General features: G+C 43.7%; 1 protein-coding gene across 7 annotated transcripts in view; it reads right to left on the reverse strand.

Annotated features, from left to right (window-relative positions):
- The window catches only part of CLASP2 (cytoplasmic linker associated protein 2), a 118,200-nt gene extending 101,869 nt beyond the window's left edge, over nucleotides 1-16,331 (reverse strand). For 4 of the 7 annotated variants that reach the window (XM_034061896.1, XM_034061869.1, XM_034062011.1 and 1 more), the window contains exons 1-2: nucleotides 15,481-16,330; nucleotides 4,959-5,037 (exon numbers count right to left, since the gene is read on the reverse strand). In XM_034061896.1, coding sequence (XP_033917787.1) covers nucleotides 4,959-5,037; nucleotides 15,481-15,675 — 274 coding nt within the window. In that variant the 5' untranslated portion in view covers nucleotides 15,676-16,330. Of the gene's footprint in view, nucleotides 1-4,958; nucleotides 5,038-15,480 lie in introns of all 7 variants that reach the window. The other 3 variants (XM_034062047.1, XM_034061970.1, XM_034061839.1) reach the window with 2 other exon arrangements.
- Nucleotides 16,332-18,080: the final 1,749 nt, after the last annotated feature.

Genomic DNA, 18,080 nt, shown 5'->3' on the forward strand with positions numbered 1-18,080 from the left:
ATAAGGATTTTCTGAGGTGTTGCAGGAAATTCACCTTTTTGTTACATCTGAAAACATAAAAGCAATTCAAAACATCTAGTCTGAAGAAGAAGAACCACCCCTAACCCAAATAATGAAGTCTCCTCTGAAAGCCTCAGTAGCATTTTATTGCTTAAGCAAACCCTACAATTCATATCCAGACAGCTTTTCCTGAGCTCAAGAAGCAATAACATGAAAAGGCAGTATCAGACACACCTGACCTGCAGTTGGGTACAAGATGCCTTTGAGACAGGACTCTTCTCACTTAAGTACAAAAGCTTGCTTTACTTTATCTGAGCAACTAAGTTTCATGAATTATAATAAAATATACAGAAATAAGAATAAAACTCGGTTCCTAGAACCTGAAGATCCCATATTCTTCCACATGTTATATATATCCATGGTAGCTCATGCTAAAACATTTCTTGGTTTTCTTTCAGCTGAGGAAAGCACTTCTCCACACATCATCAAATCCACTTACAGAAGAGTCACATCTTGATTAAAATGTGTATTTAGGTATTTTCCATCCCAAAATTGCAATCGTCAAGAAGGAGAGAGAAAAATTCAGAACCTGGGTGTCACTTATCTCAATGCAGTCTTACTCAAACAAATACTTCTGAATTCTTGCACCAACTGCTTTTAAATCCAAGTACCCTCCAAATATTAATGCACATTTAAAGCTGTCATAAGGACTTGCAAATAAATCAGGAAACATACTTGAATGCTTAATTGCAACAACAAATTTGAAAGAACATTTAGATTATTCTGAAGAGACTAATTCAAAGGTGGTTCTATCACTTCTAGAAGCCTCCTGGGAAAGAACTTGAACAACTGTAATTGGCTTCACATCTTAGTGTATGGCACTACAACAACCTCCCAAAAGTATTTTTGCCCATTGGTTTCTTTTTACATAGAATCACAGAATGATTTGGGTTGGAAAGGATCCCAAGATCATCTAGTTCCAACCCCCCTGCCACAGGCAGGGACACCTCACACTAAACCATGGCACCCAAGGCTCTGTCCAACCTGGCCTTGAACACTGCCAGGGATGGAGCATTCACAACTTCCCTGGGCAACCCATTCCAGTGCCTCAACACCCTAACAGTAAAGAATTTCTTCCTTATATCCAATCTAAACTTTCTCTGATTATGTTTGAACCCGTTACCCCTTGTTCTAACACTACAGTTCCTAATGAAAAGTCCCTGTCATAAGAATTTTAAACTGTTATTACACATATATATAGATCTACAAAGTGGGGACTTTGTGTGTAAAATGTGTCTAATTCAGACTTATACATATATGTACCTAAATCTAGTCTGTGTTTTGTCCTTATGTGTCAAGTATCTTTCCTTTAATCTGCAGATAACTAGAATACATTTTGCAGTATATCTTGGAAAGTTGTATGTGAAAGTGGATGACAATTATATGATAGACTAATGGGGCAGTTTAACATGTGCAGGAAAATGTCATGATAGAACATGACACTAAATGTCATACAGGGTCCCTATACCTTTACCATACATTTTCTTTTCTCATTCCTTTTGAAATGAGTGGGCAGTAAGTGGAGAACATTCACTTCTTTTAGAAATGAAACTATGAGTACAGACTTTTCCCATAAGCTCTATTGTCATTACACTTGCCCATAGTTCTAATCCTCTTTTATTTCTGATATATAATATTTTACTAATTAATGCCATCACCTGGGAAAATAGATTGTGACAGAGTAATTATGTACTCTTATGTAATCTCTTTTAATCACAGAACAAGGAGTAGTTTTAAACACTGAAAGATGTAACACTTCAACACTCCTTAATCTGCTTCAGCTCTTCTAGAAGATAGCCATGTTGTCTCAGGAACTAACACATACCCTGAGATTTATTGCTTGCAAAGTATTTTGGAGCACCTTCATTGTAAGTACTAGAAAACAGATCCCAAATCTGTGTGTCCAAGTCCCCAGAACACTGATGCCAGCTGCAGAGAGCATGCAATGTCATTAATCATAAGCACATGGTTTAGCAGTGGACTTGGCAGTGCTTGGCTAACAGTTGCGCTTGAGGACCTTAAAGGTATTTGTCAACCTCAAAGATACTATGATTCTGCTTTCTTCTGGCATCTGTGAAGAACCCACTATAGTCAATACATGCACAGACATCTATAGAATAGAGAAGACAATATAGATTTTATAAAGATGAGTGGATGCTGGAGAGGAACTCTTCATCAGGAGCTACAGTGAAAGGACAAGGGGTAATGGCTTCAAACTTACACAGGGGAGATTTAGGTTGGGTATAAGGAAGACGTTCTTTATTGTGACAGTGGTGAGGCACTGGAACAGGTTACCCAAGAACGTTGTGAATGCTCCATCCCTGGGAGTGCTCAGGGTCAGCCTGAATGGGGCTTTGAGCAACTTTGTCTAGTGGAAAGTGCCCCTGCGCATGGCAGAGGTTTGAACCAGATGATCTTAAAGTCCTTTCCAACCCAAATCAGTCTGTATGGTTCTAAGGGGTACCTCACTAACTTGTAAGAGCACTCTGCATAAAGTAACTCAGCTGAGAGAGTGCAGCTGGATTTTCACATAGTTCTTAAGAAAGGGGTCTTACAGGAAGGAAGGTACCACAGCGATAAAGGCACATGGAGTAAGAGGCACCACCCTGGACAGCAGACCCTAAATCTGCTAGGAATCACAGGAAACAGGTTGTTACAGCAGGCAGTATATATGAATATATTAGGTCTATTTTCAGGAAGCAGCTAGGTAACAAAAAAAGAGGTTCTTAATCATTACAACAGTAATAGACACATAACAAACCCAAATGGAATTATGCTGCTATAAACATACACTGCATTAGTGCTGCTATGGCTTCCTTAACTCAAATCCCTCCAACAGAAAGGCTCTGAAAGGGGAAACAATTAAAACTATGGAACCATGTGTATACAAGAAACAATCAGACTGGGACTCTCACCCAGGGCAGGGAGAAGGACAGCAGAGGACAGACACAGGAGAGATCTGTGAAATGACGATGGTGGTCAGGAAGATAAGAAGTGATAGCTCATCTCTCTAACACAACATCCAGCAAACATCAGGTTATCAGGCAGCCCCAAACCAAACATTTTCCATAATTAAGCATTATTACACAACACTGTAGAAGCCAAATGTCTGTTTGTGCTCAAAACCTAACTGGATACAGCTGTAGGAAAACAGGATGACATTGGCCTCAGCTACCCTAAACTGCAAAGCTGCTGACAGCTTGGGGATCATAATGAAGGGGTTATCACTCTATGATTGTCATGGCCTTACTGTCTTTTCAGGCATCTGCAGACCACTGTCAGACATGACACTTTGGTCTGATCTACTGGAGTCATTCTCAGATTATGATAGAAGCTAAATCTACACACTCAACAGAACATGCTTTGGTGTCTGTCAAGCTTACCTAAAGGCTGACCATGCACAACAGTGACTTGCATATTCAGCACAGTGCACTCCATAGGTCTTGATTCTGAAGATGCTCAGAAGACCAATTTCAGTAGAAGGCACTACTACTGGGCTCTTCTAAAAGGTACTTGTGGAGTATACAGCTTCGGATGCCTACTGATGTTACACACATTCATGGTCACCCAGTGCCAGTACTCCTTTGGGTTTTCTCAATATAAATGCTACAGGGACATAATCTGAAACTACTCAACTACTGGGACAAAACCAATGAGAGTTTTCAGTCTCTTCTGAAGTAGTCCACACTTAAAACCAGAGAAATGAATAAAGCTTTCCAGCCTTTCATAAAGCTGCTGTAATTTTCAGTTACACACACCACAATATAAGTCAAAACAGAATAAAACTCTGAAGCCCAGCACTGTGTGTAGCAACAGAGGCTATTCACAAATCAGCACCCTGCACAGCACAATACACCTTCAGTGCCCTTACACTGCTCCAGTACAGAACAAAGCAAAGAAATACCCTCAACAGCAACAGATCCCAATACCGCAGCACTACTGCAGTAGCTCTGCAGCGCTCTGAAAGGGGTTTCCAGTGACTTTGGTCAGTTATGTGTCAAACTATACTTTGTGTTCCTAAGCTTTCAGATGTCACTGATTTCTTATCTCTTGCATACAAAAGTAGACACATAAAGAAAAGGAAGCTTAACATTGTAGCAGAAAATGTGAGGTAAGGAGATGTGGGAACAAGATGTAAGTTTACACAAACTTTGGGAAAGGACATTCAGCTAAAAACTTCTGTTAGCAACAGCCAGTGATACATCATCAATGTCAATGCTCCAGTAGCACTATCCCTTTTCAAGGACACCAGCAAAATGAGTTGGGCAGCATCATTTGTTCACACTTCCTAGCACAACTGTTTCATACTCAGGCACACACAGATCCCCTCATTTGAATGTCATTCAAGGAAGTATTTCACACAAGAACAACAGTTCTTTTTTCCATCCCGTAAGAAGTTTAGACTACCAAAAGCTACAGTTATCTCACAGGAGGTAGATCACATTGTCCTCAGAGACCACAGGCTTCAGCAGACATAAGGCTCTAATTAAAGTGATCTGCAAATAAAACCTTCAGTCTTCAACACAAGTTAAAGGTAACAGTTATGTTCTGATGTAATTTGTAGATGACTGTCTTGGGGACTGGTGAGTACATAGCATGGGAGTGGTGAGCAACTACACAGCATGAAGCTAATTACTGAAGAGATGTTCCTGGAACCTCTCAAAAATCCCAACCACCACCCAGAAATCAACAATTGCATGAGAAATGAACACTTACAAGTTAATATCAAATTACTTTAATTCCACAAGTAGCAATAAGATGTCTACCACTATATTATAATTAGCTCAGAAAGCTTTCAACATATTTCACTTCAGCTGCTGTGGAAGGTGGGGAGAGGGGCAAAGAAGGAGAATGTCTTTTACTTTTTAGTCTTAACAATAAAGTTGTATTCCACTTACCAGTTCCTAGATAGGAATTAAAGCGTCCCGATAATCTGCTGACAAAGGCACCTAAAACATCTAATCCCAGTAGTGCTACCTGTTGAAACAAAAGCATTAGATACATAAAACAGATCACTAAAGAATTCTTTAGAATACATTTTAAAGAAACCAGACACAGATATGCAAACATGCTGAAAGACTGGATCTTGACCCAAAGAGAAATTAAAGCTCCAGTGATAATTCCTTGAAGCTTTCATGAAGATGAAGTCAGCAGAACATATTTGGGATGGATCGAGTGTATTCACATATACCAGAGCAGTTCAGGTTTTTTAGTACTTGTCTTAGAACAGAAATACTATTAATGTTTTAGCATTTTCAACTACAAATCATTAACATTCAAATTAATAATTATGAGAACTAACAAATTGGAAGAAGCTTTTTTCCTGTGTAGATCATATTTTAGGGTCTGCAACCCGGTCAGTCCTTTAAAAGATTACTCTAGAGGTCTAACTTGATATTAAGATGAAAGTCAAAGTTCCTTTGAACCAGGTAACAGTGAGGCTTTAGGCCTTTCCTCCTCTACAAGGTCTCTAAGCTGCTGAAGCAAACCAACCCTAATGCTTTAGCAAAAAAGGCAGAAAACAAAAGAACTCCAAACAAACCCACAAGCAAAGAACAAAACCAAAGGAGAGGGATGCAGTTATAACACTCAGAAAAAGCAAACGTCTTAGAAGGCAAAACTAAGCCCCCCAACATAAGTGCTAACATAGACTAGGAAACCTCCCTGGTTTAAACAGTTTTCCAGATGCTAAGAGCTTACTTCAATCTGGCTACTTAGCTGATCCACTAAGGTCATTACATCCTTTTCCAAACTCCCAAAAGAAAACAAGGGAGAGAAGCCAGTGCTGCCTTCCCTGGCAGTTCAGACCACACCATTTGTCCACCTGCTTGTTCAGCTTGAGAAGTTCCATTTCTCTTCATTTGCTCTTGTTTAAAAAAGAATAAAAAATAAAAAGAAAATAAAAAGAAAATCAGAAAACAAGAGGCAGGTTAAAACACTGCTGGGGTTGTGAGGAAGTTCCCATCTATGATCAGAAACCAAGTAAGAGAGTAACATCCACTAACAGAGAAACAAAAGCATGGTGGGAAATGAGTGGTTGAACTAAATTACTGCAACAAGTCAGGATGCTTTTTTTCACCCCTGCCTACCCTGCGCAGTGTTCCAAGACTTCATTCCTGATGTCCCGTCACAGTTCATTAGGAACTGCATTTCCCACACCTTGTAGCCAGCTCAATTTGCAGCCCACGAAGACACAAATCCCAAAGGAAGGACCTCCTGATGCTTGGGCTTTTGGAACAGTTTTTTCTCTTCTGGATTTTCTAGTTAAGGCACTGGAAATGTTTCCCTGTGAAGCCTTGAGCAGAGCTACTCCCCTCTATCAGCTGTTTATTTTCCTACAACTTGGAACCACATTTTCTTGGACAAGGCTGTTTCCGCAAGATCCTTATCTGTCACAATGGTCCACAGCAGACAACAGGCCAAAGAAAATCCGTCTGGAGCTGAATGTGAATGCACGTGGCCCACGCATACCGGATCCCGTGAGCTGTGTTTCCACAGGGAACTAGACAAATATGGTCCCCACAAAACCTCGGATCTGAAGCAACCACATAATTAAGGGGATTTTAAGTACAACAGACCTCTTTTTAAACAAGGGGAACAAAACTTAGTTTCGAGTTAGTACATCTTATGTGGAAATTCACACCATTACAGACTAAACCAGAGAAGAGCAAATACAAATGGATAGCATCACTGACTTAATATACTGCCAACAGGTGACTGCATCTACAGCTTTAGGTGAGAAAACAGAACACTATTTGGTAACTTAGACCAAAAAACACCCATAAGTTAGCTCTTAGGGTAACAAAGTTTCCCAAAAGCTCTTCCTTTTAATGTTCTTTTCCAGATTGTAAAGCTTTATGAGACCCAAGACAAAACTTCAATCTAGAAAGTGATGCCTGAACGTAGTAACGAATTCATTCTGGATATGCATAATTTTCCTATGCTTCTGTTTCCTGATTACAAGCTCCACCTTAGACTCAGCTTCCAGTGGCAGCTTTTAAGATACCCTTCCTATGCATGTATTTAGAGGTCTATTAATGCATAAATCGCAGCCTTTCCTTCTGTAATGGTACTCACAGAGAATCTCCCTCTTCTGTACACATTTGATTGTCTTTCTAAAATCCCACTTGAAGACTTCTTCCATTCCAAACAACAGAACCTCAGAGATTTAAAAAAGTAAAGCACACATGGCTTGAGCTCATGCAAAGTCCCCTGTGGTCTGCACCTTCAAAATGACAACAAGTAAGAAATGTCATGATACCTACAGTGGGAAAGTATGATGTAACCACAGGCTTGAAGTAGTGGGAAACTGCTCTAGCTACCAAGTTGGCTCTCATTCCGTGTTTCAAAACAAGTCAGCTGAAGCATACCACTACAGAGTACATCAAATAAACTACCTCTCTGGTTTTGTAAATAGGTCTTACATTCCTCTGCTTTGATACACGATGTTCTGAGCTTCAGTATCTCCTGGTAGATGTGATCCAAGCAGCCCTTCATGACTGACAGGGGATCAAGAGAGCAGCATTCATACAAAACCAACAAGAACAATGCACAAGTCAGGTAGAGCTGATCTGTAAGAAGCAGGTCTAACCCCTCAGACTCTGTGTGGGATGGTGTACCAACACAGGCTCTCCACTATGGACAGCAAAACCTCTCAACAGCACCATGGCTTCTCCCAATCACTTCAGTGAGGGATGTATTGCTTCTGGGATGAAATCATTGGATCTGTTTCCGACTCTGCATTCATTAAGCCTATTTGCCTGCTGCCTAGAAAGGCCTTTGTATGCTGAGGCCAATTCATCAGCTCAGTATTGTTTAATGCATTCAAACACTGCCTTTGAGGTTCACAAAAGAAATTTAGACTTATTTGAGCTGCAGTTGATTGGTTGTTGAGCTGTTCTTTAACAAACCAGTGTTCAGGACTGTCCTTGACTTCTTGGATCACAATAAAATTGGCAACCTGACTGAGAAATGTTTTATCTGCTCTGGAAAGTACCAGGCTCTTCAGTGGAGTCAAGATGTTCCAACCAAAATGTAATTATGAATTAAGCCTATTTCTTGCTCTGCAGCTTGATTCTTTTCCAGCTCTCCTGGAAGAGTTTCTTACATAGTTCTCTTTACTCATCTCCCTGAACACACTTCTCCCCTAGTTCACAGGATACTGCATCACTTGTTGCTCCTTTACTGTTTTCCACTCCAGTTCTTTCCACATTACCCTCTTGACTGAGATCTGCCATGTTCCATTCCCTCTCTTTATCCAAAAGCTTGCATATACCAAAACCTGCCCCAGCTTCACAGGCAGAAGGCCTCTTCCATTTTCCTTGGCTGTTTCTTCAGCCCTTGTGGTTCTCCAGTCCCATCCAGGTCATCCTTAGATTCTGCTCTCCTGGAGACAAGAGAACTTCAGTTCTCCTCCTCAGAATCAGTAGGGCAGCTGCCTCTGCTGACAAGCGGCCAAAACTGTAGTCCCAGCTGCTGAAGCTGCTATACATTATCTGTACCTTAGAGATCACAATTGACAAGAAAGCAGTATTTCCATTTTTGTGCTTCTTCCATCTTCAAGGGTACAATGACACAATGCCAAAGACCTAAGACCTGTACCATCTTTTTTCATCTAGCAGTATGTATATCACATCACTTCACCCTGCCAGGAAAGAGGATTGCTGGTAACCGACCAGTCTTCAAGCTCAACAATTTGAGTTGCAATTCTTCAGCAAATGCACAGCCTCCTCTACCTAAAAATGCAAGTTTACCGACTTCAAAGCAGTGGTTTGCAACTAGAATTTGGACTACAAGCCAAGACCCTGCTGAGAGTATCAGATCTCTGCTACTGTTAAAGCTACTCATCAGCTGCAACCCACAAAGTCTCAAAAGCGGTACAGACTACCAAACTCCCCAGGATAATCTTCCTTTCATAATCCTCCTGTGAGGGCCAAGCACAAATCATTTCAGCTCCATAGTGCAAGTCACCACACCGCGAGAGGATTACTGAATGAATCACCCAGATTTACCCACAGGCTGATGAGTACAGCTCAGCACTGAAAAGGCTTGGTTCCCTCGGAGTCCCTTCTCAAAATGCATGGATCTGGGCAGTCCTTGTTGTTTTGACCTCTCCTGTACAGCAGCCAAAGCAAGCAGGCATAGTGCTGTCATAAACATTTCAGAGCTTAATAAATCTGGTTTACTGCCCTTCCTCCAAGTTAGGAACTAGAACATTCCTCCCCCCAGCATTAGTGAAGAAACATTTACCCAGTTCTGAAGAACACATTGGTAACACTCAGAAGCATTTACACCTTTCTGTTACTTCAAAATCCCTCATGATCTCCAAGCTGACTTGAGTTCAGGCTGAAAGTGGGATCTCCAAACTGTTCTGTATTCTGTGACAACTCAGCAATCAGTATTCTGAAGTGTGTAGTGCACTGCCTCCAGCTTTCATCCATCACAGCAATATCTACAGTTTGCTTCACACATACATGGAACATTCCTTCCTTTACCACAGTCATATACTTTTCATAGACACTGTTCCAAACTATACCACAGAGCAATCCCTAACATTTTAAATCATTTTCTTTTTGAGGTTGTCTGGCTTAAACATCACATGCTGCAATGCAAGAAGTTTGAAGACAGAGCCTCTTTAAAAGCAGTGCTCAGTGGGAAGACAATAAGATGTAAGTATTGCATTTCTCTTTAGCATAATTTTTATATAAATTATTAATTAAAAAAAAAAAAGGACAAAGCTTTCCACCCTCCCTCCCCAACAACTGCACTTGAAAACCTTCCTAAGTCTGTTGATGGAGAAGAACAAAATCCACTTTATTTTAGGACTTTATTCTTTCAAAAGAATGTAATTCTTTTTGTGCCCAAGGTCTCTTATTTCCCTTCCCATTTCCTCTTTGTTAAAACTGTATTAAACACACAGTAATTTCTTCCTATTCTGCTGCTTACTCGTACTGCTGGCACCAGCTCTTTGGCTGTGAGGAGACAGCTGAAGAGTAACCTGCTTTAGAAAGCCAGTGCAACAAGTGAACAAGAAAAAGCATCTCCTTAGCCAGAGATCTTCCCTAAGCCTGTCCACTGTACAGCATCCCAAGCACTCACATCAGAGCAATGAAGCCAGAAGCACCATGGCCATTCAGCAGCCAGGGAAAGAAAGAAACTGCTCAAATGGGCAACACCACAATGAGCACGTGTAGAACTACATATGGCTCATGCTGTGAGCTCCATTCTGAAGGAGGCACCTCTCTTGCATACTGCACAGAGCTTGGAAATGATCTCCAGTCACACCCAAATCAAACTGCAGGCTAAAAGGGACAGCCTCATTCTCCCTCTTGACCTGCAGGTGTATTTGGCCTGGTACGCACTTAAACCTCCTGCAGAATCAGTCCAATCAGCTTGTTGAAATGCTGGAAAATGAATTCAACATCAACAGGATAGTGCTGTTTCAACAGGGGCTACAGTTAGGCTGGACTGCACAAACTGAAGATGCAAAACTACTGAGAACTGCCAGTTCCACCTCTGGAGGAGATGCCTGGGAGTTTGAGACTATATATTCCACATTCGTAATTAAATGCTGGACAAAACTCGTTTTAATTATGCTTCAAATAATTAAAACTTGTTGCAAGTGTCCCTTGCCTTCTGAAGATTTGTTTATTTGGCTAATAGTTTATTTAACACTCTACCAACAGATCATAAATAATACATGAAAAAATAGCAATTATTACTCAGGAATCTAATACTTGAGCTTGAAAACTAAAACTGGATTTATACATGGACAGGCTGAATCACATTCTCATTACATGGGAATAAGGGAAGTAGCTCCCACATAGCCAAGATGAAACAAACTTGAAATAAGGAATAATGAAGTTCAGCAAAGAGCTCAAAGTCAAACACTGCTCCTCCAACAAAGACATTCAAATCACCACTATTTGCTAACAAAGGCTAAGGAAATACCAGGATGTATGCAGTAACTGAAGAATAAAGGTTGAGGTGGGACATCTTCTTCCATTTTTCTGTCCTGCAAGTTACAGTCCTACAACTCAATACAGCATTTGCTTTTGTGTTTACTTGTGTTCAACTTCAGCTTGAAAACAACCCTTACACATTCTTCCTAAGGACCTTTACTTAATCCCATGTCCCACATCCTGCATTTGTGTTCAATTATTTTACTGAAATGAAGGACTTCACATTTAGTTCTGAACTTATTTTTCCAGATCTCATCTCCATTTTGTTCAAATTATTTCAAATTCCAGCTCCCACTTCACACACTTTTACGCAGTCAATGAAGTTGTAAAAACTGCTGTCTCTCTGCACAAGGACTTGAGACAAACATCCTGATCACTTTGTCTTAATCTATCTGCAAAATCCCAGTTCAGATCTTCCCTTCCGGCAATCGAAAGCTCCTCCTGCCGGCCTTCTGTTGAACTGAAGACAAACCAAAACAAACACTTGCCAAACTAAGGAAGCAACAATAACATCACTGGCATGTCAGCATGTTCAGGATTTGCTGTTGAGACAAACAAAGCAAAGAAAAAATATCTCTCTACAGGGAGCATAGAATAAAAGGTAACTTCAAGGATTTGCCCAAAAGAAACAGATTATCCACACTATCAGCAAAAGACCGAAAGATACCCAATTTCTCATTTTTGCATGGTGAACAATCTACTCCTCTGACATAAACCCAGTGATTATTGGTTATTCTGTTATAGCTCAGGAATAAACCAAGCTAAAACATGGACTACAAAGGTAAGAAACCCCAAAACGGCTCTCAGCCACAACCATTGCTGATCACTCTTACAAAAATTATCTTGAGAAACTACCTGAATTTTAGTCTTAGTTTTTATTTCTTCTGATCAGGTAGAATTTGCATAAAGAACTGAAAGGTGGTTTTATTGCTCAGAAGAATGAGGGTAACTATTTTATTTTGGTAGGCTTACAAAGCCAAACACAACACGTGAACAGGCAAAAGTAGACTTGCAAAGGTGCTTCTTGAGTATTTCTTTTCCCACATCTCTTCAGCAGACGTTCAAAGCAGATTTCCCAGTTACTTGAGTCAGACACAGAAGAGTCTGAGCCACCAGACTGTACGAAGTCAGCTAACCTCGCAATTATTTCAAGTGACTATATAGTACCAGAGAAATACGAAGACACGTGGTAAAACTCATATATATAGCTGGACATCCAGGTTAACCATGTAAAGCCAGCAAGTACCAGTTGTGACACCCAACCAGAATGGGGAATTAATTTACTGCTTGAAGTTTGCAAACATTAGCTCTATTCCAATTTGCTGAAGTTGCCAAATAGTTCAGAGTTTGAGGAGAACAAATACCAGCAGAAGAGTAACTAGTGCCCATCTCTTAATACTTTGCATCCAACTTACTTGCTCCTTAAAAAGCTTTCAGAATTCACCACTCTTACTTTGTTTCTCCACTATTCCTCACAGCCTTGAGAAACCAGTCATTGTGGGAGGCAAAAAAACCCAAACCAAACTGAAACCTCTGAATTGTAGGAGGAGAGAGGTCAGTCCCAACCAACCTGAAATAAAAGAGCTCATAAAACCAGGACACCAAGCAAACAATATTTAGTTCAGTGAGCAACTCTTTCATTCTAATGAGATACAAAATAAATCTGGGTGCTCCCTGGCCTTGTAAAGTTTCCAGCAGTTGTGGAAAGCAATTCATCCCTGACTGCACAGACCTGGTAGCTGGAGTCTCCATGATACACCATTAAGATCAGCCTTTAATGACTCAGATCTCTCTAGGTTACTCCCTGTGCTCCACAACCAACTTGCACCAGAACTCCATCTGCAGATGAGTCAACATGTTCTTACTCCCACCTTTTTGATTTACCAGTAACTCATCCAGGTAATTGCATTTTCCACCTCAATGAGCTAGATCAACTCAGAAATTCTGCTATCTGCTTTCTTAGGTTAGAGCTGCCAGGTTGCTTATTAAACCACTATGAACAGCTGCAGACTTCAGAAACTTAAAAGCACTATTTAGATAACTAAAACCTGTTTGAGACAAGTCAATTGAACCTCAGAGATTGTCCACACTTGTCTACTGAACACCCCTTTTCCCCCCCTTCATTATCAAGTCTGCCCAATCAATTCTCTTATTTCTATTCCCATCAGACCCTTTCCCTTTTAGTTATGTGAGACAGAAACTTTCCAGGGCATCATTTTATAGTTTTCTCTTCTCAGGTACAGCAGAGTTAAGCCTGAGAGCTGAGCTCCAAGATCATGCATCTTTCAGTGTGGTCATCACTGTGAACTGCATGCAAGAATGGAGTCTGCACACAAGAACAAGATAAGGCGTATCCAGGCCAAGCTACATTAGTTATTCCCTCATCATCCATACTAATCACCTACAGTGGAAATAATGTCCCCCTTAAAATACCCTCCAGTATTCTCTGCTTGTCACTCAGCAAAGCAAAAAGACTCAGATTTAACATTTGAAGTTACACCTATGCTTGCACAAGACAGAATATGCACATAAGATGCAAAACACAGTTTTCTAGAGTATTTTTGTTTTGAAGCAGCAGATGCTGCCACCACAGCCAGGAATACTGGAACTGATCATGAGCAAAACATCCAAGATCCTGTGCTGCTGCAGCTAACAGAATGCATGTAACATGCTTTGAAATACAGCACCGTATATATAAAGAGCCCCCAGTAAGTGGATATAGAGAAGAGGTAACAAATATGTTTTAGTTATTATGCAAGCTGTTTTTAAAACTCATCTAGCATGACTGAGGCTGTGATCTGGAGTGCTGCATATCCTCATTTGTCCTGCAGTCCTAAAAGCCGAAGAGCCCTATCACCTTACCTTAGCAGCAAGCAGAATGTCTCACGTTATGAAACACTCATCTTGAAAAGTAGATTTCAAGAATTAAGGCCCAATTTTGACAAATTAAAAGACCAAAAGGAAACTCCCATATTACCTTGTTAAGATAAGTAATACCTAGTCCTCTTTACAAACCTCTCTAGGTTTCACAGTAATCATCACCAGCAACTGCCCTCAGATGAGGGATTTAAAGGCAAATGAATCATACTTGTCCAAGTTATTTTCTCAAGCTAAGCTGACCTTTCTTGATGAACATGCTTCAAAATAACAAAATCACACGTGCAAATAGAGTTAAGCCTTATTATTTTGAGACTTAGAAGAGAACTTGAAACTCAGACGGGCTACATGCAAACACTGAAAAACTAAAAATACCCATTTAATGAACAACTGCCCCAAACTTACTCCTAGGTCTGCTTCCTGAGCCTAAGCAGATGGTAAAAAAACCACAACAACCTCACAACAGTGAGTCCAGAGGCCCAAAGTGCAAGTCAATTTAATCTACACGGCATGACAGTGAGAGAAGGGAATGAGCCGATCCCTGCACTGCTCAAGGCCAGCTTGGACGGGACTTGGAGCAACCTGGTTTAATGAAAGGTGGCACAGGGCTACGACTGGATGAGCTTTACGGTCCCTTCCACAACCCACCCCGCGCTGCGTTTCTCAGTGCGGAGGGAAGGGCGGACCTGGCTGGGCTTAGAGAGCGCAGCGCAATCGCAGCCCGACACCGCCGCCAGCCGACGGGAGCGCGGAGCCGGCCCAGCGGCACGCCAAGTTCAGTAATTAATTAATTAATAGAACTCGCTAATGCGAACACGGCTGTCCCCGGTATTAAAACTACGTTGTCAATGGTTTTATCAGCTGGACAGAGTCAGAACTATGGACACATATCCCAGGAGGAGCGTGCAGGAGCGGTCGCTGCTTCCAGACAGCTCCGGTCTGAGACGCGCACACACAACACGCCACGAAACGTGAGTCATCATCGGCGGCTGCAGAGACACCGCACAACTTCCCACGGCCGGGAAAGTCACCTGGAGACGGGAAAACAGCCTCAAACTTACAATGGGAATCCCTAGCAGCAAATTATCCATTAAAGCGTGTCAAACACGCCCGGTGAGGCACAAACCCGGTGAGACAGCACTCCTACGGCCTACAGAAAACCATGGCAATCCAGGAAACGCTACACCCAAGTACAGAGAGCACGGAACGGGAGGGGGAGGGAAAAATCATCACTTATCTCGCTTCAGAATAAGAAACACAACCCGAGTATGTAAAACAGTTGTGTGGTTTGGTTCAGTTTTGATATTACGTCCAAAAACGTTCAACCAGCGATAAAAGCAAAAATGAAACTCACATTAATGCTTCTTTCAGAGCAGAGAAACAGAAAAAAGAAAACGTTAACAGCACACACACACACACACCAAAAATTTCCGAGTTTCCTTTTATCGGAGCAGGGATGAAACCCGATATAAACGCAGTTTTATCCCTGCTCGTACCCGATAACGAAGCAGCGCAGAGCCCCGCACCTCCCTGCCATGATGAATCATGGTCGCTCCCGCACCGAGTGTCCCCGCAGCCTCACCCTGAAGTTGCTGGAGTTGACCCATGCGGTCAGTTCGTCGATCACCTTGTCCAAGCGCTGCAGGTCCTGCTCCACCTCGGAGCACCGCGCCGGGTCGTTCAGGTACTCCAGCAGCTCCTGCCCGACCTGCATCCTACGGGCCACGTCCTTCTGCTGTACCTGCTCGCAGAAGTACTCCAGACCGCCCGGATCCATCCTCGCCCCACACGGCAAAGTTCCTTCGGAGACGAGAGGAGCCGCCCGGCGTCAGAGCCGGGAGCTGGGCCCGGGCAGGGCGGGGAGGGGACGGGACGCGCGCGGCGGTGCCGGCAGGGCCGCTGCCCTCACGGGGCCTCCCCTCGCCCGCTGCGCCCCGGCCCCGCTCCCACCGCCCCCATGCGGCTCCGCCCGCGGGGGGAAGCTGAGGTGAGGGCCGGGGGGAAGCTGAGGTGAGGGCCGGTGGGAACGGCCGCCTCAGGCGAGGGGCTTTCCAGCCGCCTCCGCGTCGTCCCAAGCGGATCCCGGAGGGCTCCTGGCCGCCGCCCCTCCTCTTCCGAGGAACCCGACCGCAATGGTCCAGTCTCGCCCTGAGGGGCGGAGAGGGCTCAGAGCCGCCTCAGAGAAGGGCGGGCAGCCACGGGCTGCGGGGTCCTACGGGAGCAGTCTCCGGCGCGGCGGAGCGATCCCCCTCAGGGCCGCGGGCACCGGCCTGTCCTCCTGCGGGCGCAGCAGCAATGGCGAGGCCGGGGCGGACCGCTCATGCTCCCGACGCCGAGGTCTGCGGCCGCTCCTCCCCCTGATCGCCCGCGGGGCAGCTTCCAAACTTCTCCACGGAGGGTCCCGGCTCCGCTTTCCCCTCAGCGCCTACCGAGGGCTGGGCCGGACCAGACCCGTCCTCCCCTCAGCCCCTCCACAGCACCGCCTCCGGTCCGGGGTAGTCGTTCCCCCCCCTCCACGGGCCGCCCCTGCCGGTACCACAGACTTAGGGCGTGGCACACCGAGGCTCCGCCCCCTCCGCGTGGCCCCGCCCCTTCTCTCCCTCCGCCCCTCCCACCTCTACCGGACCTGTGGTAGGTGGGGCATGCGCAGTGCGGCCTCGCCAGTGGCGCCTTAAGGGCAGGCGGTGAGGAGGAGGAGGAAGAGGAAGGAGAAGTGTTGAGAAACGGGGTAGGCGGGGAGGAGAGTGCTGTGCCCCAGGGTTGTGATGGGAAGGGCCTGGGGGAACGGCTGAGGGACTGGGGTGGTTTAGTCTGGAGAAAAGAAGGCTCAAGTGGGACCTTATCGCTCCCTGCAAGTGCCTGACAGGAGGATGGAGTGAGGTGGGGTCGGTCTCTGCTCCCAAGGAGCAAGGGATGGGACAAGAGGAAACGGCCTCAAGCTGCACCACGGGAGGTTTAGATGGAGCTGAGGAAAAGTTTCTTCACAGAAAGGGTGGTCAGGCATTGGAACAGGCTGCTCCCAGCAGTGGGGAAATCACCGTACCTGGAAGTGTTCTATAACTGTGTAGATAAGGCCCTCAGTGACATGGGTTAGTGGTACACAGCCCTTCCCTTTCTGACACCAGGCCTGGTGTTTATTTGACTCCCATGTAAATAATTCAGGGAGATTTTTCTCTCATTATTTTTCTTTTCCCCAAACAGAATTAGCTTTCTGTTAATCCAGATTCCTAACCTGCCTCAGTTAAGCAAGTGCCAGATTTGGAGCAGGGAAAGTAGAACAAGACAGCCAGAAGAAGGTGTATGGGGGAGAGGAGGGCTGGTGGGACCTCTGTCAATTGGAGCCATTATGTCATGAAAGCTTAGCTTAGTTCCAAGTCACCACAGTCTGCCTGTTTCTTCCCTCATTAGTCCTGACACTGGGGAAGGGTGAGTCTGCAGCAAAGGGAGGAACTCCCTTCATTTGGCTGCAGGAAGTGATATACAGGTATAAGCTATAGGGATGTGCAGGTATAAACTGTATGGATATACAGGTATAAACTATATGGATATGCAAGTATAAATGGATTTACAGGTATAAACTGGCTGAGGAACCATGCCTGCAAACTGCACCTTCACAGCAGTGTAAACCAAACTAAACCAGTGCTACAGTGGTCCTGCTTCTCTCAAATCCCATTTTCGGGAATTCTGCACTTTCTTTCTGTTCTGTGTGCTGCTATCTGTGTGACTTTGCAGAGGGCTGGCTCAGGGGGTTCATCTGGCAGAAGAGATCTCCATCCACAGGCATAGCAGAAAGCAGGGCCACAAGCAGCCTTCTGTTGATTTTGGTGTGATGTGGCAAAGTCAGGATGCCATGCTTGGTTGGTCCCTAGGCATTACAATAATGAAGATGGTTTAAAACATTGCTATTAAAAGATTATTATGGTTTAAAGCAGGAATGTATGTGTGGTACTTCAAGCTCATTGTAATTTTACAAAAAGATTATGAACTCCTCATCACGTTTTCACAATGGATTTCCCTGTGCACATATAAAGAACTGTGATTTTGGATGGAGCTGAGTACTTCTTGTCCTGTGTGTGCAACAGCATTTACTTGGTGTGGAATTTTCTTTTATTGAAAGTGGCAGTCAAGAAACTACTGGAAATTGAAAAATGTATGTTAAAAAGTAAAAGTGCACTGTTTTTA

Source organism: Melopsittacus undulatus, chromosome 1 (assembly GCF_012275295.1).
Source record: "Melopsittacus undulatus isolate bMelUnd1 chromosome 1, bMelUnd1.mat.Z, whole genome shotgun sequence".
Lineage (NCBI taxonomy): Eukaryota > Metazoa > Chordata > Aves > Psittaciformes > Psittaculidae > Melopsittacus > Melopsittacus undulatus.